This window comes from Cyprinus carpio, chromosome B16 (assembly GCF_018340385.1).
Source record: "Cyprinus carpio isolate SPL01 chromosome B16, ASM1834038v1, whole genome shotgun sequence".
In the NCBI taxonomy this organism is placed as follows: domain Eukaryota; kingdom Metazoa; phylum Chordata; class Actinopteri; order Cypriniformes; family Cyprinidae; genus Cyprinus; species Cyprinus carpio.
In genome coordinates, this window is record NC_056612.1 from 15653466 (window position 1) to 15673495 (window position 20030).

The 20030-nt window shown below is 37.5% G+C and overlaps 2 protein-coding genes across 10 annotated transcripts; both read right to left on the bottom strand.

Annotated features, from left to right (window-relative positions):
* Positions 1-458: 458 nt before the first annotated feature.
* LOC109104939 (lethal(3)malignant brain tumor-like protein 4) lies at positions 459-12339 on the bottom strand. Of its 9 annotated transcripts, none has more exons than XM_019118269.2 (21): positions 12229-12339; positions 10200-10316; positions 9905-10094; positions 9635-9830; positions 9441-9555; positions 9263-9314; positions 8729-8823; positions 8415-8519; positions 8153-8288; positions 7306-7397; positions 7075-7226; positions 6918-6994; positions 5106-5191; positions 4299-4409; positions 4015-4129; positions 3825-3924; positions 3526-3750; positions 3347-3408; positions 2423-2568; positions 2274-2336; positions 459-1989 (listed from the first exon to the last, which is right to left on the bottom strand). In XM_019118269.2, exons 2-21 carry the CDS (start codon positions 10308-10310, stop codon positions 1861-1863), a joined length of 2358 nt encoding a protein of 785 aa, XP_018973814.1. In that variant the 5' UTR covers positions 10311-10316; positions 12229-12339; the 3' UTR covers positions 459-1860. The 9 variants fall into 9 exon arrangements, with proteins under 9 accessions (XP_018973814.1, XP_042597004.1, XP_042597006.1 ...); XM_042741070.1 differs by lacking the exon at positions 12229-12339 and adding an exon at positions 12155-12203; XM_042741072.1 differs by lacking the exon at positions 12229-12339 and adding an exon at positions 12105-12171.
* Positions 12340-13187: 848 nt separating this feature from the next.
* LOC109105359 (serine/threonine-protein kinase Sgk1-like) lies at positions 13188-19098 on the bottom strand. The gene is made up of 12 exons (XM_042741077.1): positions 17403-19098; positions 17054-17102; positions 16625-16679; positions 16315-16355; positions 16175-16232; positions 16005-16088; positions 15790-15921; positions 14998-15110; positions 14653-14872; positions 14411-14566; positions 14213-14302; positions 13188-13797 (listed from the first exon to the last, which is right to left on the bottom strand). Exons 1-12 carry the CDS (start codon positions 17467-17469, stop codon positions 13648-13650), a joined length of 1215 nt encoding a protein of 404 aa, XP_042597011.1. The 5' UTR covers positions 17470-19098; the 3' UTR covers positions 13188-13647.
* Positions 19099-20030: the final 932 nt, after the last annotated feature.

The window sequence follows — 20030 nt, forward strand, 5'->3', positions numbered from 1 at the left end:
TGAGAGCAAAAGTATTTATATTGTAATAAAAAATTATTAATGTCTACTTCAAATAATTGATAAAACTCTCTACACCGTATATTATTACACAATGTGCCAAATATGTAAGCAAAAGTTTCATGTTTTTTTATTTAGTTTTTATGGTTGTGTAATGAAAAGTGAGAACTATAACCAAAAAGATTGATTCATAGTTCAAAGAGTTTTGTTATCAGGTAATTTAATTTTTAATTAAAAAGTTTAAACAATCTTTTTTTTTTTTAATTACAATCTAATTATTTTTGCTCTCAAACACAGTATGTTTGATTGCATAAAATAGACACGAGAAAATCCATACCAGTTGAGCCTCTTTTTCATAAGAGTTACCTTTTAAAATTTTAGTTTGGTATAAGAAAAGCATGTGGGATAAGATTGCATTATGTATTCTGTATGACAGAAAACAAAACAATAAACAAAACAGCTATGTTGGAAATCTTTATTTATTCTCTCATTCAATTCTTACATTCATCCATTTGAGACTGAACCAAAAAAAAACAAAAAAAAAAAAAACACACAATCAGTCACACATAAAGAGTCTGATAAGAGAGACATTTAATATACAAACACACACATAAACCAAAGAAAACAATCAAAATCTGATATAACTCATCCTTGACCCTAACCACTGTGATGAGGATTCCCCAGATCTTAATTTTCCATCACCATCTAAATGCCTTTATTACTTGTAGCCAAATCCATCTGCAGAGTATTATCTATATTTATTCAGTGTTTTAGTTTTTGTACCCCTATTTTCGATTTTTTTTTCCAGTTTCCAACCCTAACTGGATCTATTATTCTGAACCTATTGCAACCTGCATATGCGTATACTGACAACTGAGAAGCACTGCAAATCCAAACCAGTACATGAAAACGAAGTGATTCCAACATGTACAATCAGTTGCAGCAGAGCTGAGAATTACAGCTGTATTATACAGCAGGTCAGAGATGTACAAAAAGCTTTTGCTCGGTGAAAGACAGAACAAAGTGTCTTAGTATTCAGTAATGCATGTACAAGGCAATATGTCAGGGTCTCAAAGGCTTAAAACACACACACACCCCTCATTTCTATTCCTAACTCTATTTAGAGTCAGCACACTGTCCAATTCACTATACAATTTACAAATGCATTTTACAAGATCAAACATTTCATCTGAAGTAAATACAAACTGAGATTCCAGATTTGCCCAGAGCAAGAATTCCCTGACATTAGATGCAAGCACACATTTATACATTTGTTTTCACTCACACATGCTTGCAAGTCTTACACACACACACACACACACACACTCTCTCTCTCACATACACACACACAATCCTGCTGCCCTCTAGTGGTCTCAACAGGCTCATTTGGATTATTCAGGATGTGTGTTAAATTACAAACAAAGGTCTTTTTGCATTTTTACAACAAAAAAAAAATTACATTTCAAGTAAAAGCTCCACCGTCGTGCCTTTCAATCGTAATTAGCCATCATTTTAGCAACCATAAAAACATAAATATCAACAATGCAAGAATCAAGTTTAAGCTTTCAACAATTTAAGGTGCCTCAGTGTAGTGTACTCCCCCGCCTCCCAGAGTCTAATATGAATCAAATGATCGGTTTCAAAAGACAATATCAGTCCTAATTTAGAGCGAGTGCAGAGTCGGAAAGGGAGACATCAAATCTATATCAGCCTTTAGGAGCTGTGATATTTCTGATCACAAAGTTTGTTGAAATGGCTGATTCTGTCAATATCCATCAATCACAAGGAGACCAATGACTGAACATTTGTGTCTGCTGGACACATCGGTGGGGGCGAGACATGTTGTTTGATGGAGCGAGTTATCTACTCCTCATCTGCACTCTTCAGCATGAGGATTGAATTGTAAATTTTAAGAGCGGGTCCCAACTTGATGCTCAGAATCTTAACAATGTCTGACTGAGTAAGGAGCAGGAAGGCCTCGCCATCGATTTGCTGTAGGGAAAAGTAAAACAGTTATCTTAAATACATATTCACTTTGTCTAAGAACACTCACAGACTAGTGCTAAATGAGTCCTACATACACTACCATTCAAAAGTTTGGGGTCAAGTAAGATGTTTTTAAAGAAATTAACTCTTTTAATTCAGCAAAGATGCAATAAATTGATCAAAGGTGACACTGAAGACTTTGAAATTGTTATTAAAAAACATTTTAAAAATCTTACAGACGCAAAACTTTTGAAGGTAGTGTACATAGGGAAGCTACTTCTGTTTTTTACCTCTTTCCTAAAAGTGGCAGCATGCTCTCTGCAGCCAGGCAGCCCTCTTACAAAAGTTGCCACCTGAAAGAAAAACATCAACAAAAGAAACCCAATTAAATATATACATTTAGAAGACCTCTTTAGAAGCTTGATTTATGAAATGTCACCTCTTCTGTGTTCCACTTGGCCACACTCTTAGCTGTAAGGCCTAAAGCTTCAGGCAAGAGTTTTCCATGCTTTTCCCAACACAGATGAAACCTCGGGGGCTCCCATCCACCAAACACAGACTCATGCAGGAACTGCTGAAGAGAATCTACAACACAAGCAGACTTTATTCATGACATGGTCTGCAAACGTGTCCACAACAAAGAACATGTTACTAGTTGAAAATACATTTGGCAAGTTCTTAGAAATGTACTTTTGTATTCTTCTTTGTTTCATATGGTGTTGAAACTTCAAGACGTTTAAATGTCTCGATTCTTATTTGAAATGTGTGTACACATCTTCATCTTAATACTTGCAAAAAAGTTACATTTTAAAATATTATGAGTTTAATGAAATATTTACAGAAATTCTTTTAATGTTTTGAGGACTCACAGCACAATATTTTACATATTAACTGTCTTGTTACAAAAAGGTAAAATTATCTGACCTTGACAGCCATGAGGGCCAACATATGTATGCTATAATTTCCTATTTTGTGTTTTTTCTGGTTATCTTAGTTGCACCACATGACAGTGATTTGGTGGACAAAAGGGAGAAAAGTAGTTTTGCTCTAAGAATTAATAATAGACTGTGATACTACTTAATAAATGTCTTTTGAAGAATTTTGTTCTTTTAATTAAGCTTTTTTCTTCATTATGATATCATAAGTTTGACTTTATACCCACCATAAATATCAAACTAATTTTAATTAAGAAATGCTTATAGAGGAGGTGTATTCAAATGACTATAAGAATTAGATTTTGAATAACTTAACACATAAAGGCAAAAAAGATGAGCATGACTTCATGTGCAACATTGTCAGAGTTTATGGATTATCCTTAAATGCAAATTAAGACGGAATATCACAAAATCTGATCAATGTGTACCTTTCCCATCACCTTCCTGCTTCACTTGAGGTGGCTTGACACATTTGGGAGCGCTGCCAGACCTGAAGTACAGGAGGAATGAGAAAGAGATGAGGGGTGAGAGTGTGTGTGTGTCTGTGTGTGTGTGTGAGAGAGGGAGCGAGAGAAAAGTAAAACTGTAAGTAACTCATGACACTCACACAACGTGCTCACGCACTGAGCGAGCTGGTGGACAGGCGTCTGTGGTGGTGTCAGGGGGTTCAGGGGTGCCGGCGGTGGGTGTGGGAGGGTACGTCTGAGTGAGTGTTTCAGCACGGCGGTGGCGCGGAGGTCCACTGAGCGTGACTGGCCTCTCTCCATTCAGTCTGTCCGGCACCAGCCCGTCCTTATTTAAATTCACATCTGAGTATGGACAGCTCACCGCCCTAAAAATGGGAGACTCATATGCATTAGAATGAACATTATGGGTTGCGTTTGCAACAGTATGTGTATAACTTACGTGTAATGTGTCCCATACCGAGGTCCTCTGATGTGTCCGACTCCGTTGCATCCTTGGGTTGGGCAGCCTTGTCCTGGAGGCACTGGAGAAACTCTGGGACCTGATATAGTTATAATTACGAGTTTGATTATGAGTCTGGTGGGGCCATGTGTGGAAACACTGTATGTAAATGTGTCGAACAGTACGTTACCATTGGGGTGTTGTAGAGGATGACCTGTCTTCTGACACCAGCCTACTGGGTGCAGATCTGGGCTATCAGCATCTAGCCAATAATCATACTCCTCACTCCAGCCATCGAAATGGATCTATATATAAACACAGAGAGAGTTAACAATGATATACTATTCGTATTGGCAGATTAAATACAATTAAAGTGAATAACTATTAATAAATGACTAATTAAGTAATAATTGGTTTCATGTTGGATTTTAGTTATACTTTATTAATGAGATACAGATATATTTGAGTGTAAACCTTGATTCTGTGGTCTTCTACATCAGAGATGGTGGATACACGGATAAGCATGGCATTACGTTTGTCCACTGCCTCCAGCTTCATCCCGACTTGGAAGCCATGTGGTGGTCTCTGGATGGCCAAAAATTATGTAATAATTAATAATATTTACATAAATAATTAAAAACCAGCACACATATTATTTATATTATCATTTAATGATTAATTTTCAACAATATGAAACTAATAATTTTAAATTACACAGAATATAAAATTAAATAACTAAATAAGATTTGTCTAAAAATAGCACATTTGTCATTCATATAATTATTATGGGTTTTTGTCAAAATGTCCACAAATTTGAATGCGATAAAATGTTTTATTTTTTTGTAGTGCTGTGGTTATCGTGATTAATCGCATCCAAAAAATATGCATGTATAAATACACACATACAGTATATATTTTAAAAATATATATATAAATAAAAAAAAAAAAAATATAAAATATAAAAAAAATTACATGTACATATTTATATTCCTATAATTTATATTATATATAAATATATTTAATGTGTGAACATAAAATTTTTTCTTAAATATGTTTAAATGTAAAATACATAATAAACATACACAACACACACACAGACAAAAACTTTTATTTTGGATGTGATTAATCGTGACAGCACTAAATTTTGTAAATTTTATTTCCATGTTATGCATGCTGACTCTGCACTTCTGCATCACAATAACTAATTTAAACTAACACTTTACCAATTCTATATGATTTAACTCCACCTCTCATGGTTCAGTGGGGTGAAGCAAACCTCACCTGTTTAAAGGCTCTTGCTGGTGCAGCCTGGGCTCCAGTTTCCTCAAGGTACTTCTCCCAAGTAAAAACCTTGGGAGGCTTATAATCTAAGATACAGAAATAAACAGACGTTAAAGGGTTAGTTCGCCCAAAAATGAAAATTTTATATTTATCTGCTTACCCCCAGGCATCCAAGATGTAGGTGACTTTGTTTCTTCAGTAGAACACAAATGAAGATTTTTAACTCAAACCATTGCAGTCTGTCAGTCATATAACGGAAGTGAATCACGGCTTTGAGAGTCAAAAAAACATACACAAACAAAACCAAATTAAACCCTGCGGCTCATGACGATACATTGATGTGTAAAGACACAAAACAATCAGTCCATTGACACTCCTAATTGAGATTGTAGATAGAGTGTCAATGGTCCATTTGAGAGATAGGTGGTGGTAATGCACTTATAAGTCTGCGATCCACCGTAAAGCAAGACGACGACGCGTCATGCGCCGGCTGTTGAGAATGCACCCAGGACAGTTCTGACATTGCAGTGAATCAGAGGTAAAAAAACCCTATATAAATACTGTTCAGTTTCTTGCACAGACCGATCGTTTTGTGTCTTTACACATCAATGTATCGTCATGAGCCGCAGGGTTTAATTTGGTTTTGTTTGTGTATGTTTTTTTGACTCTCAAAGCCGTGATTCCCATTCACTTACATTATATGACTGACAGACTGCAACGTTTAGAGTTAAAAATCATCGTTTGTGTTCTACTGAAGAAACAAAAGGGCCTTAAGCACCATGGGAACCTTTTCATAGTACCAGAACTAATTGTGGAACTACCCACTTTTTGGTGTTTTTGCACCGCCGGAACTGGGTGCGATTTTAGTACCGGACTGCCTTTTTTCGAGAACCAAATTAGCTCCTACTCCGGAGCAGGGTCTAACCAGCACAACTGGTACTACATGTGACGTAAGTGTACATTGATTGGCCAGAGGCATACGAAAACGCCCTCACCCGCCATGATTTAAAATGTCAACTTATTTCACAATTATGATGAACAGTGATAGATGGACAGACGCTGAAGTGCAGGCACTTGAAGCAAATGTAGCACTGCCAGTTGTCGTTGGAGATTCTTAGTCCTCCTTTCCGTTCTTTCAGTCGCTTTATGTATACGTCGACATTCCATGTCCATTATTGAGAAACCCGCGAAACACAACAAAAAAACAGCTCTGATCATAGCTTACTCCATCCTCCTGGTGTTTACGTTGTTGTTCTTTGTTTCCGTTGTTGAACGCTATGCACAAATGACATTGCTGTCGACCGGCTTACATCACTTCCTAGTACACACTGTCAATGCGAATGAAACCCTTTAAATGGTACTGGGAAAAAGTTCGTGCAAAATCATACTTTAGTACTGTACATTTAGTTCTGGAACTAAAGCGGTATGAAAGGCCCTAAAGTCACCTACATCTTGGATCCCCTGGGGGTAAGCAGATAAACATCAAATTTTCATTTTTGGGTGAACTATCCCTTTAAATAACCTTAAAACCACTTGTCATGCTCATTAGTCTAAAAAATTTTATACTAATCAATTTTAACTGAATAGAAAATGTTAGGTACATCATAAATTGTAAATATTTCCATAAAATAGTATTTCAATTATTTATTTTAACTTTAGCACAATGTCAAATAAAAGCTAATCATTTAATTTTGGAAATAACATTTTGTGTTTATAGTATTACTATGTTTCTCACACAATATAAAATGGAATTCCATAGTAATTTGTGAAAGAAATGTAAATGATGCACTGACTGCATGAAAAGAGTTTCACCTGCAGGTGTAGTGAGCGTTAACTCAGCCTCCTCACAGTACCCTACCGGATGAATGTATGGACTGCTGGCATCACACCTGAGAACAAACACAATTCATTTACTACCTTTCACACAATCATGGGCGATGAGGAGAATTCTGCTCAGTCATATCTTTACCAATAATCATATGAATCATCCCAGTTGTCAAAGTGAATGAGGAGTCGGTTGTCGACAGCAGCAGCAATGGTTGCAACACAGATGAGTGATGGGTTCTTCCTGTCAACGGCTTCCAGCTTCATCCCGGCACGGAATCCTGATGGCGTGACCGACTAAATATGGCAGAAAGCACAGCATGATCTTCAGAACAGAAACAAACACTGAAAATTGTGTGCATATAAAATGACATACTGTATTAAGACTCTTGAAGAGATGTTTGGGGGCCAGTTGACCCCTACAGTTTTTTACATATGTGTTCCAGTTAAACTCTCCGTCTCTGCAGCCTGTAAGCAAACACACAAATATTACAAAAACAGCATATGCAACACATTTTACAGTATTTTTTTTAAATAAACTGAATATTCTAGCAACATTTTTCCATTCCACTGTGCTACTTTTCCATAGTTTTTCCTTGTAAACACAAAAGTTTGACTGTTGCGCTTGCGTCTCGCTACTTTTGTAGCATCTCGAGCATGACAAGGCATTCCAAAAATCCAGCACATCTCAAGACCCTGTGTTTTTTTCCCCGTTCCACTGCCCGCATGTCACATTTTTCAAAGCAAATACATGTTCTGTGTGAATAGCCCCTAAGAGTGTCTAAAAACCGTGCCGTTTTGTCCATTCCAAATGCTCTAAAACATTAAAAATATTCTAATGTAACCATTTTTTAAACAAATAAAAGAAATTATAATTGAATGATATATTTTATAGTTAGTAAATTATATTTTTATTATATTTCAATGAATTTATTTAATTATATTTTGTGGTATTTATTATTTATAATCAATGATCATGTAATTACAATACTATTACATCTATGTTTAATTTCAGAATAAAAACTAGTAAACCATTTTCTAATCACACCATTCAGAGTAAAAAATTGAGATTAAGTAGTTTCAACACATAAAGAAACATCTAGAAAAAACATCTAATATGTTACAGAGAACAAAAATAGAGCTCTGCACAAGAGCTGCTTTGCATGTTGTATCCTTGACAACAGATTATTATTGCAGTACATAATTGTTAGTACATTAAGCACCTTTTGGCAGCAATAGCTTGAGGCCCATTTTCTCACACCAGCCTGGCGGCTTCACATCCCATGAGTCAGCATTTACCCAGAAGTCATAGCACTCAGGGTAACCATCAAAGTGAAGCCGAATCCTGTAGCCTTGCACCTGGAACAGCAGGCAAATATGTCCAAATACACATTTTACAATAAGCACAGCTAAAAACGTATTTCGTTTGGTTTCTTTAAAAATTACATATCAAGTAAAATCACAGGAACTTTTGCCTCTGGTTACCTCTGCAACAGTCAAAACGCAGAAGAGAGCAGGGTGACTGGGGTCCAACCCCTCTAACTTCATGCCAACTTTAAATCCATTCCTGCTTTGAGGAAATGACTGGTGCTGTATTGCAAACACACAAACACAAAATTACGGAATTTCACAGAATTCATCATTTTAAAAAATTCCATCCAGTTTAAGTAATACTTTTTTGTTTCTAATGAAAAAAAAAAGGACTGACTAACCATCTAATCAGGATCCTAATCATTCGATGTTACCTATATAACTGTGAACAGACACACAAGCTTTACACAGTATGCTGCGTCTCTCACCTCCTTAAAAAGTTTCAAGGGAGCAGTAATGGCTCTCTCCTCCTCTAGATAAGCTGACCAACTCCAGGTTTTCTTCTTAACCAGAGGTGCAGTCACTATGAACACAGCATCAAACAGAGGCAAGTAGAAAAGCATTTAAGTGATTATACAAGGAAAAATCTTCATTATAACTGATAATACAAAGGATAAAGGACATTTTGAAACTGAGTGATAATATACAAGACAAAATCTATTCATGCAAGTTAAGATACAGCAATAGAACATTTTTTAAAAAGTATTTGGCCAACCGAAAATTATTTTCATGTTATGGCTGATAAATGGCCAATATTACAATTCTTTACTGTTTTGTCCAAGTAAAATAAAAAACTAAAAACTCAGTTGTTTAGATGCTATCACAACGTCATAATGTACAGTGTGGATATATTTATTTTGAAATTACATAAAGATTACATTTAACAGCGTTATTAAATAATCAGTGTTTTTAATTAGAGTTTGTGTTTCCGCATATGTAAGAGATAAATTAATATTACCAACCTAGTCTAGCAACTTTAGCTGCTCGTCTCCCCTTTGAGGATTTAACCTTCTCCTGAGAAAAACAAAATAGCCATTGAGCAACACAGTAAATTCCACTTAAGTACATCTCATTAATACTGAATTTGTTCTGCTTTGTTTGAGGCGGATGTGTGTGTGTGTGTGTGTGTGTGTGTGTTACCTCTTCCTCCTCTATGTTGTCCTCCTCTTCATCTCCAGACTCCATAAACATCTTCTTCTTCTTTCTCACACGTTTACCTAAACGTTCCCCTTCGACAGCCTCAGCTGGGGTTGACCTGCACACATACACACAAAGACTTAATACACTATAAACAGTGCAACTGTTACAGCTCAGTGAATGCCAAAAACATGTACCTGCCACTGGTGGGCTGTACACAAGGAGCGCTGCAATATTTGCCTTGTAGAAAGGATTCGCGTGAACCAGAGTGACCACATGACCTGCAGTTTGCAGTCGCCTCGGTCATGGGAACAATCGCATTGGGCACTGTACTCACACTGGGGCTGTCCACAGCGTTGTTGCCCCCTGCCTGCCTGTGGGGGTCAGTGGAAACTGAAAGAAAGCAAAGAGATACTGAGTTCCAAAAAATTATTTGGTAGGAATACGTGCGAGTTACAGGTACTCACCCACTGTATTTGTCTGATGCTCTGTATTTGACTGGGGCTTTGCAGACTGATTTGATGTTTTGTTTTGCTCAGGAGAGTTAGTGTTGTTGGTGCCTGTAGTTTGAGGCTGTGAGCCTGTAAGCTCTGCCTCTTTAACTTTGGGCTCCACCTCTGTGACGATCTCAAGGGTACCAAATTCAGTCATCCGAAACTAAAAACAGATCAGATATTGTTTTTTTTGCATCAGCACATTCCTAACAGTCACATATGTCCCTCACCCCTCTATTTATGCATCATATACATTAAATATTTGTACCCGAATGTCACTTCCTGGCAAGGTGGCTATGCCGTCCTTCCAATCAAGTGCGCTCATCATGTCAAAATCGGTTCCTGTGGCAGGACCATCACTCGTAGATGTCTCTGCCATCTTTACCTATGGAGGTCAAAAAAGAAAATATACTGTTACGACATGGACAGCATCTTAAATTTTATCAAACTACAAATGTTTTACTTAATATTTTAGAGCTTGGCATAACTACTTAAATGCACAACAACCACCATAATAAAAATGCCATTGGCATTATTTAAAGTTAAACTAGACTTTCTCATATATTCAGGTTTTCCAAGACTGGGGAATCCTGAGCCCCCGGAACCCCCCCCCAAAAAAAAAAAAAACGTTGTTGAGGGGGTGAATGAAAATATGAAATATTGTAGAAATACGCTAAAAACGTTTAAGCCGTTTCAGTTTAATTTAATGCTTGTTTTGTCTTGTTTTAAATTATTCTAAGTCTTGAGGACTTAAAAGTGCTGTAATGCATACATAAGTGCATTTCGGGACCAAAAAAAAAATCTACTGCGCATGTTATAGAAAACTTTGAATGCAATATAATGTGAGACTAAGATACCAATGCTTTATTTCCATATCTTTCTAATAAAAATGACTTGAGCTGTAAAAACCGAATCCTTGTTCTGTCTATGGTCAGTGGTCTTCACAGGCCTAGTCATAATCACCTCCAAACGGCAAGAGGGTAGATGAAATTCGCCAAGACGTTTTTAATAAGGTAGGTCAGCACACACTGTTTTAGTAAACAACCCAAAACTGTTGTTTCCATTATTCAAATATGACGACGACTTCTCGAAAACCGTGTTTTGACTGCGGCTGACAAAACGCCCGCAACTTACGAAAGAGCAGCGCGGCGCGTGCAGTTCCAGTCAGCTCCGCTAGAGGGCGACCGCCGCTCGCAGGACGGACTGCACCGAGCACTTAAACCAGCACCAAAACATGTATTTCCACACAGTTACGATGTCAATTTCTACGGGCAAGCCATGTATACAGACTCTCGCTGACACATTTAAACTACTTTGGTGGTTACTGATGGAAGAAAGCGATTAAAAGTAAAGTTAGACGAACAAGTTTAGCTTTTCCTTGTTTTAAAAGAATCTCGTTAAACCCGCGCTTTAAAAACTCGCGGATGCGTGCGATGGCAAGTTAAAACGCACACATCCGCGATGAATTGGTTTCAAATAATAAAGTCGTCGTTTAAGCACGTTATCGCTCGTATACAACGTGCAATAGTGTAATAACGTTCCTGACCTGCCGTTTATCATAAATCAAAATTTCATCTAAATCCCAGACCGTGCAGTCACGTCGCCTCGGAAACATCGCCTGGAAGCTCGCCCGGTTGAGTAAAAAACGTTTGTTTGGATATTTCAAGTGATGCCGGAATTTATTCTGAGCATAAATAAAGTGCGAGCCCCATTATTAGCATTCGACTGACACACAAAATGGCGGAGCATAGCAAAGGGCCGCCGACACGTTTAAAGTGTGTAAATTATAACAGTTCTCTGGTCTGATTCACGTCGCTCGGACCTTTAACCAACACGGGGAGGCCGAGTGTACAACTTGTTTTATTAAAACGCAGTGTTTTCCCCTCCGTCAACAAACTCCTTACTTTCCCCTTGTCACGGAATGTCGCTAGCCTTCTGATAGCCCCGGCTAGCTGGAACATTAGCAGGGCATCCTACAATAAACCAAATCAACACTTTCACGCGCTTCTCCAAAAGAAAAACAATTCCCGAGGCACCTGGGATGAGGTGACGTTCATCCGTGTATAAATATAACAACTCGGGTGCACGCAGACCTGAGGAAATAACAAATTGCATGCTTTTAATTTCTTCTGCACAAACTTGTCACTTCTATTTATCCTCACGGGTTTCAAACCTCGCTGAAAATAGCCGCAGTGGCTGAAAAGTGTTAAACAAGAAACGCACTCCGTGTTAGTATCGTTGTTTACTGCGTGGGTGACGACATTAACGTCGTATTTATTGATAAACGTGCGACTCACCTCGTTTCTCTCTTAACTCTTATTAAGAGCTGGATGGTGGCGTTAGTGCGCATGCGCGGGGTAATATGTGTCTGTCTAACTTCTGCAGCGCAGATAAACTTCATCGCAGCATATATGTGTGACAGATGCTCTTAATGTAACAAAGAACCAGAGCAACTGAGTGCTGGTGTGTCCTTACGAGACTTTACTTGTTTTATCGGTGCTTGTTGCTGTTAAACAGTTTAAGGCCTTAATGAGACAGATACGGAAAATGGTTTTGATTCTCTTTGCGTTTTCCATGCACTTTAATCGTTGCGTTTTAATGCAGTATTTAAAGGCGTGCTCACTGAAGTAGAGCAGGATTTTCACATCCTTTCAGTTTACAGTCATTAGTGATGATGATTTGGTTTCCTGTAACAATCACGTGTTCAGATTTTCTCCTCAAATCTCTTTCGAGGGGCATGTTTGGGCCATATGCAATAAAAAAAGAAAGGCAGAGCTTATTAATGAGATAACACCGCGTCAAGTTGTAAACTGAAGTTTATAATGTTTAAATAATATTTTGACGGCCGCGTTGTGACGAGAGTGACGGAACGGAAGACAGCGATGACGACACAAGATGGCGCTGTGAGCTCAAAAGTGACTTTTTTTTCATTGATTAGCACGTTGTTTTCAAAGTAGGTTTGAGACGAATTTAGCCAGCAGAGCACTGTAAAACGTGATAAAAATGGCAATGAACACCGCAAAGCGGTCGCAAATGATAAATTCCAGTGGTCTGGGGATGACAACTGTGTGCTACTTCGTGACCCAGATGCTATTCGTGATTCAGGTCTCGATTTACAGTAACTTACAGCGTTTGTGCACCACTCTGAATTGTGCAAGCATGTAAGTTTTTGATAATTTAATTGAAACATGTTAACTGAGACATTTATCATTTATAATTAAACTCCATAATGATAATGATACTCCATAACCCCGCATTTGGTTATAATAATTTAATTGTTTCCACAATTCCTCCAAGAATGGACATTCTTTTACAGATCATACGGTTTCATCAAAAACATTTAACCAATGCCATCTGAATGCTATACACAATTTCATTAACATTGAGATTTAATATTCATTCCATCTCACAACTTCCTCTGATGCAACCTGCAGTCTCACTTCATCTCATCACAGTATTGTTAGAACGCCACTAATCACTGTATTTCAGTACAAATGTCTTCTTTTTTATCAAATAGGGCTAAAAAAGGAATTAAATAACATGAGTGTTAAAAAAAAAACGCACAGTCACCTTTGATAGAAACTTTGTAGTCTTGTGCAAAAGCATTGGTCCAGCTAACATAAAAATGAACTGTGTTTCAGAGTTTGCTTAAGTTAAACATCCATCTTTAGAAAGATATTCAGACAAAACGTCTATTGGTCTGACAGAATTCTGTCTTAATGTCCACGAGTCAGTGAGAGAATGTTTTCATTGCTGTAGGTGAAGCCAGGAAAGGTTGCTCCGTACTCCTCACATGCTCCTAGCGACTGCGGAACAGGAAGTTCTGTAAACCAAGGGTCAATGTTGGTGAGGTCACCAGGGCCAGACTGAAATACAGACATGTAAACAAATCAATTATTTACATGTTATCTGTCTGAAATCACCTCTCATCTCCTACACCATTTACTCAACCTCTCGTTGTTCCAAGCATTTGTTTCTTCTGTGGAACACAAAAGATGATATTTTGAAGTATGTTTTTGTGCATACAGTGAAAGTCAGCATCTTGAACCCCAGTGACTTTTATTGTATGGACTAAAAAATTTAATGGAGAGAGAGAAAATATATTTTGAAGAAAGTCTTTGTCCAAACAGTGAAAGACAACATTGACATTTGTCAAAAATTCTTTTTTTGTGTGTTCCACAGAAGAAAAAAGTTGCACTGGTTTGAAACAGTAAAAATGGTAATTGTTAGGTGAATAATCCCTACATCGACAAAAAAAAAAAAAAAAAAAAAAAAACTCACCAATAAGGGAACGTAAGGAGGAGGAATTTGCTTTGCAACAAGTTTATCCCAATGAATAGATGAGAAGAATGGATGAGACTGCACCTCCGTCTAAAAGCCAAATAAGGACAAAATGACATTTAGCCAGTCACAAGACAAATGAATTTCAGATTGTTTGTGAATGTTTGTGTGTGTGTGTGTGTTGGCTTGTTGGGTTACCAGGTCACGTTTTGCTCCTAGTCTCTTGGCCCTGTCCCTGTTTAGCAGTCTCTTTAGCAGATCTCTGGCTGCACTAGACACTCCGGGTTTCAATACCAATGGCTGATAAATAATATTTCTGAGCATCTCAAGACGATCTGCATTGTAGAATGGTGGCTGAAATGAGAAAGAGTAGGTATAAAACACACCTGTCTACCTGTATTATTTATTTAAAGGAGCATTGATTTGGTGGTTTTGTTTACCAGGCCATAAAGCATTTCATGAAGAACAGCTCCCAAACCCCACCAGTCCACAGTCCTGTCGTACTCCTTCTGCAGCAGAACCTCAGGTGCTAAGTACTCCGGCGTTCCACAGAAGGTTCTGGTGGTGCCACGTCCACTCATTCCTTCCTTACACAAGCCAAAGTCGGTCAGAACCACATGACCTGCAGAATCCAGCAGAATGTTTTCTGGTTTCAGGTCCCTGTGAGCATGTGAAAGAGATGGATTACTGCAAATCTGCTGGAAGTTAGTGTTCATTCTGTTCTCACTAAGCACATATGGGCTTATTTGCATTATAGAGGCACAGATATTTCAGAATGTTGGTACCTATAGACAATCTTCAGGGAGTGTAAGTATCCTAAAGCACAGGCCATCTCAGCAGCATAGAATCTGGCTCTGGGCTCTCCAAACACCCCCTCTCTCTGCAAATGGTAAAAAAGCTGCAAAAACGACATAGACAATCATTAATACATGCAAATCAGTACTATTTGGATTTGCCACAAACACATAAATAATTTAAAGTCATCCTGCGGACCCTGGTTGAAAAAGTTAATTTTCAGACGGACTAAATCAATAATTCCTTATGTCCTATAAATGCTTTAGTTCTGAAATCGTACCAGTCTGGCTTTGCAAAGATGGACTAACAGGCCTAGATAATGCGACTGTAGTTCAACTTTGTCCTCTATGATTGGCTTCGCTGTTTTCTTTCTTCTAACAGAGGTGATGTGTGATTTTTCAATTCAATATTCAATTCAACATTGTGTCAGAGAGATACAAACTGAAAACCAGCTGTAGCTCAATTATAAAGTTCTGATTGGGTAATCGGGTCATTGACTTGAAATTACGAATGAATTTATCACCATAAACAAGTCCAGATGCAAAGCTGTGCTGTACTTGATTGTGTATGTGTACCTAGAAGTAAACTAAATCTGACAACAACAACCAAAAAAAAAAAAAAATTAATATATATATATATATACACACACACACACACACAATTCAAAAAATGCATAACATTTTTTGTGTGGGTTAGGGTTAGGTTGTAGTATTTATAACTAGCTGTAAACAAAAATAATAAATTCTATGGAATGTCCCTATTTAGTAGGTAAGTAAACATACCTCTCCTCCACATGCATAGTCCAGCACTAGATAGAGTCTGTCCTTAGTCTGAAAACTGAAGTGGAGCTTCACCAGGAATGGATGATTAACAGTCTTTAACAACACTCTGTGCTCACACATGACATTTCTTTCCTGTACAAAAAACAACACTGTGAATACACAGACACATTATGAATCAAATAATTATACTCACATATTTATACAGTCATACTCACCTCCTTCCTTGTTAAGATGATGTGTTTCTGTAGAACTTTAACCGCGTAATATCTGCCATTTTCCCTGTGTGTGGCCAAGAACACCTGAGTACAGACAATCAAAGAAAAGTTCTAAAATATTCATACATTAAAGAAACACAAAACAGAGTGAGACGCTATAATCAAAATACCTTGCCAAAGCTTCCTGTCCCGATCACCTTCAAGTAGTCAAAATCAGCCGCAGATACCCTAAAATCATATTGAAATAAATATTTATATGTAATTGTATATGTTTCTGTCCATATAGCTTGATATCTGAGCACCCACTTACCGAGACTGTGGCTCCTCTGATTGTGGATTACTGTAACAAACCTGGCAGAGAGATCAGGGAGAGAGAGAGAGAGCGAGTCAGCAGAGTACTCCAGTGACATATGAAACCACAGCACAGTTCACTCCACTTCCTGTGACATCTATAAATTACTGTAGGTCAACCAGTACAGCAACTCAGATCAGCGCAACTGACTTGACCTTATGTCTCTGAAAGAACTGGAGGCCTTTATTAATACTTAAAGTACGATATTACTAATCTTTATTTAGGCCAAGAACACACAAGTGAACATGAACTTGTAAAGTTCACTTACAGCTGCTGCTCCGTCATCTTCAGAAAGACTACCCTCAGATCGCAAGAAATCCATCCTGGAATAAAAGAAACCATATCAGAAAAGTGCAAGTGCTTTAGACAAATGTTGAGCTTTAGTTCTATGTCTATGTATTCTCCTAAAACTGCCTCAAAGTCATTCAACACCTATGTGGAACAGCACTTGGCTACTGGTTTCACTTTGGAATGTTACTATAAGTAGGTCATGGTCTTTAAAGCACACTGGTGGTCAATCTGTAATGACATCGTAGTGCAAAGGACTAAATTCATTCCTGATTTTTCAGCTGATCTTTGCAGAAATAATTAAATAATGAGTCAATCTTCTGAACTCTGGACTGGAACACATACAGAGCCATGCTCTGCTTCACTTTTAGCTCATGCAATGGAAAATGATGACTAGGACGAAACTCACTGTCGATAGATAGGGTGACTGGATCGGAGCTTCTTGTCCTTAATTAAAGCTGAGAAAATAAAACACAAAATAATTTTTAATTAGTGAAATATCTCCATATAGTGGACACAGAACAACCCTTATTAGGGTATGTATAGACAGTAAATATAATTTATCTTTACAATTTTAAAAATAATCAAAATGTTCATGTACTATATATATTAGATATAGTACATTTATATAACGTTGTTAAAGTATACATTAAAACATTTAATTTATTGTCAAATACTTTCTGTGTAATATCTGACCCAAAATCTCAAGATGTTTCTTTTTATTAAACTTTGAGAAATAGCCTAGTATTTGAGCTTACCTGTAAAATATGAAACGATTCCCTTCATTTTTGCGTAAGTGACGGGACTTTTAGTCTTTTTCACCATGTTTTCGATGAGAATGACAGCCCCGGCTGACAGCTGTGACTTGTGAGTCCGTCGGTAGTCTGTTATCTTACCGGTCAGTTCTGGCTGAGCGCTGCCTCAAGAGGGGAACCGTGACCGGCTATTTTTTGCAGGACACGTGGTTCCTCCCAAAAGCTGTGACGCCACTACGCCCGTTATTCGACACATAAGACTCTAATTGGACAGCGCCTCACTCTCTTTAAAATACTGGCTCCGACTCGGACCCCATACATTCCATAAAGGTTGAAATTTAAAACGTTGTAAACAACATTTCAGTTGCCACAAAAGTTACAAGGTTGTTAGAGCGCGCTACACGATGTACGCTGAAGAATTCGCGTTCGCGACGAGGTAACCATAGCAACCTAGAATGATATCTTATTGAACACTAATTTTGCACAATATTGATTGCTCGAGAGGAACCTCAGCTTCTCACCGAAAATTACTGACAGGAAATAAATTCCTTTTCGCACTAATGTAGTTGGCCTGTGGTTGGAGGGTTTCATAACTGTTCTTGGATAGCTAACTATGTCCTACTTTTTGATACCTAAGGGGGAACCTTCATCAACCTGTCTAGGCTCCTAATAAATGAAAAGTTCTCTTATTGCCATGTTGGCATGTTAACCCTCTCAATCAGGCAACTTTACAGGTTACATAACAGACATGCCTGCTTGTCACCACAGCCAAATGCACTTAGGCAAAACACACAGAAACATTAATGTTCATGCGTTTGACATTAATGCTGAAAATGTAGCAACCTGAACAAGTATATTGTCTGTTAACAGTCTCAATGCAATGACAACAACAGTTGAAGATAAGCACAGGTTGTTACACATGCATGCTGAGGTAGGCTATATAACACTAAAGACTGGTTTATGTACTGTAATATAAAGCATGAAACCTACACTAGATTAACTGATAGATTATATCGCATTAACGCTAGACTAGATTACACAACATAAAATAAAAGGCTGAGGGAAGTGAAAATCAGAGAAGATATGTATAACTTCCAAGAAATTCACTGATCTCTCTGACATCACAGAGGGGTGGGGATATAGAGAAATCTATATTTGGCAAGTAGAAGGTTAAAGGACAGTCAGCCCTGATTAGTTTCTGAATCAGAAAGATGACACTAGGACACACAAATACACATGCACAGATCCATGTATCTTTGTCAAATTACCTCATGGTTTCTCATTGGGAGACACAGTTAACAATCTAGAAACAAATTGTGAGTGATCTGGTGGACACCCACACGCATTTGTCAGGACTAATATGATATCACACTGTACAGTAGCTGTGGCACATCCTAAATCAACTCAGTGCCTGATCACAGCCACATGAGGTGCTTAGTTTAAATGGTTATATTGAGCTACACTACATTTGCACAAGACCCTAAATAACGTCATTGTAGATTTTTTTTTAAATCTAAGCTGCTTGTCTTGTTGTAAAACCAGAATCACATTGTGGCTAAAATGTTAATCTTTAATTTCTTAAAATCTCTTGGGTACAAGAGAAATCCAAAACACACAAATAGTGTGAACAAAGTGGCTTAACGTCCTTAAAATTTTGTTTCTATGGTCCAACTTAAAAAAAAAAAAACTACAAAAAAATACTAATTTTTTATGAGTAAAAGCTCCATTCACATTTGTGACCCTGGACCACAAAACCAGTCATAAGGTTCGATTTTTTTAAATTAAGATTTATACATCAGTTGATGTATGGTTTGTTAGGATAGGACAATATTTGGCTGAGATACAACTATTTGAAAATCTGGAATCTGATGGTGCAAAAAAAAAAAAGAAAAATCTAAATCAAAATATTGAGAAAATCGCCTTTAAAGTTGTCCAAATTAAGTTCTTAGCAATGCATATTACTAATTAAAAGTTGTTTTGATATATTTATGGTAGGAAATTTACAAAATATTTTCATGGAAACATGATCTCTGCTTAATATCCTAATGATTTTTAGCATAAAAGAAAAATCAATAATTTTGACTAAATTATACAATGTATTGTTGGCTATTGCAACAAATATACCCGTGCTACTTATGACTGGTTTTGTGGTCACATTTGGAGTCATTTGGCTAAATACCAACATGACAACCCTGAGAGTCATCTGAACATATTATGGTCTAGCACAGGGTGACCTCTTTTTCCTGGACATGTCCTCTTTTTGGACCTTGAAAAATGCATCCATCAGGGATTTCTAAATCGGCCAAAATGTCCAGGATTTAAGTTTTGCTTTATACAGTCACCATTAGTGTGTGTTTTGGTATTAGAGCCCTGAAGAAGACTGTGTCCAGTCCTGCCCACTCGTGCAAACATTCTAATATTGCATATAATTTCTGCGCATCAGGGGCCCGCTATCAATATGCAGAGAATATAATCTCTTTTGAATGAGCACTCGCTGTATACTTTCACTTTTGATTTCACGATCACGCGCTCTCTGTGTAAAAGAAGATCAGAAATTTGTCAATGGGCTCAGGATCTGTTGAGCAACACGTCCTCCAGCATGGTCTGTCAGCCATCATTCCTCTCAACCCA

What these genes read in the sequence shown, in the direction of transcription:
- LOC109104939 (XM_019118266.2), bottom strand. Translation starts at nt 11,546, where the DNA reads ATGTTTCCGAGGCGACGTGACTGCACGGTCTGGGATTTAGATGAAATT. An exon ending in CCTTGAAACTTTTTAAGGAG is followed by an intron (nt 8,520 to 8,728) that starts GTGAGAGACGCA and finishes TTTGCAATACAG; the next exon opens with CACCAGTCATTTCCTCAAAG. An exon ending in TCCTCTACAACACCCCAATG is followed by an intron (nt 3,925 to 4,014) that starts GTAACGTACTGT and finishes TAACTATATCAG; the next exon opens with GTCCCAGAGTTTCTCCAGTG.
- LOC109105359 (XM_042741077.1), bottom strand. Translation starts at nt 17,469, where the DNA reads ATGGTGAAAAAGACTAAAAGTCCCGTCACTTACGCAAAAATGAAGGGA. An exon ending in AAGATGACGGAGCAGCAGCT is followed by an intron (nt 16,356 to 16,624) that starts GTAAGTGAACTT and finishes TCTCTCTGCCAG; the next exon opens with GTTTGTTACAGTAATCCACA. An exon ending in CTCCTTACGTTCCCTTATTG is followed by an intron (nt 13,798 to 14,212) that starts GTGAGTTTTTTT and finishes TCTGTATTTCAG; the next exon opens with TCTGGCCCTGGTGACCTCAC.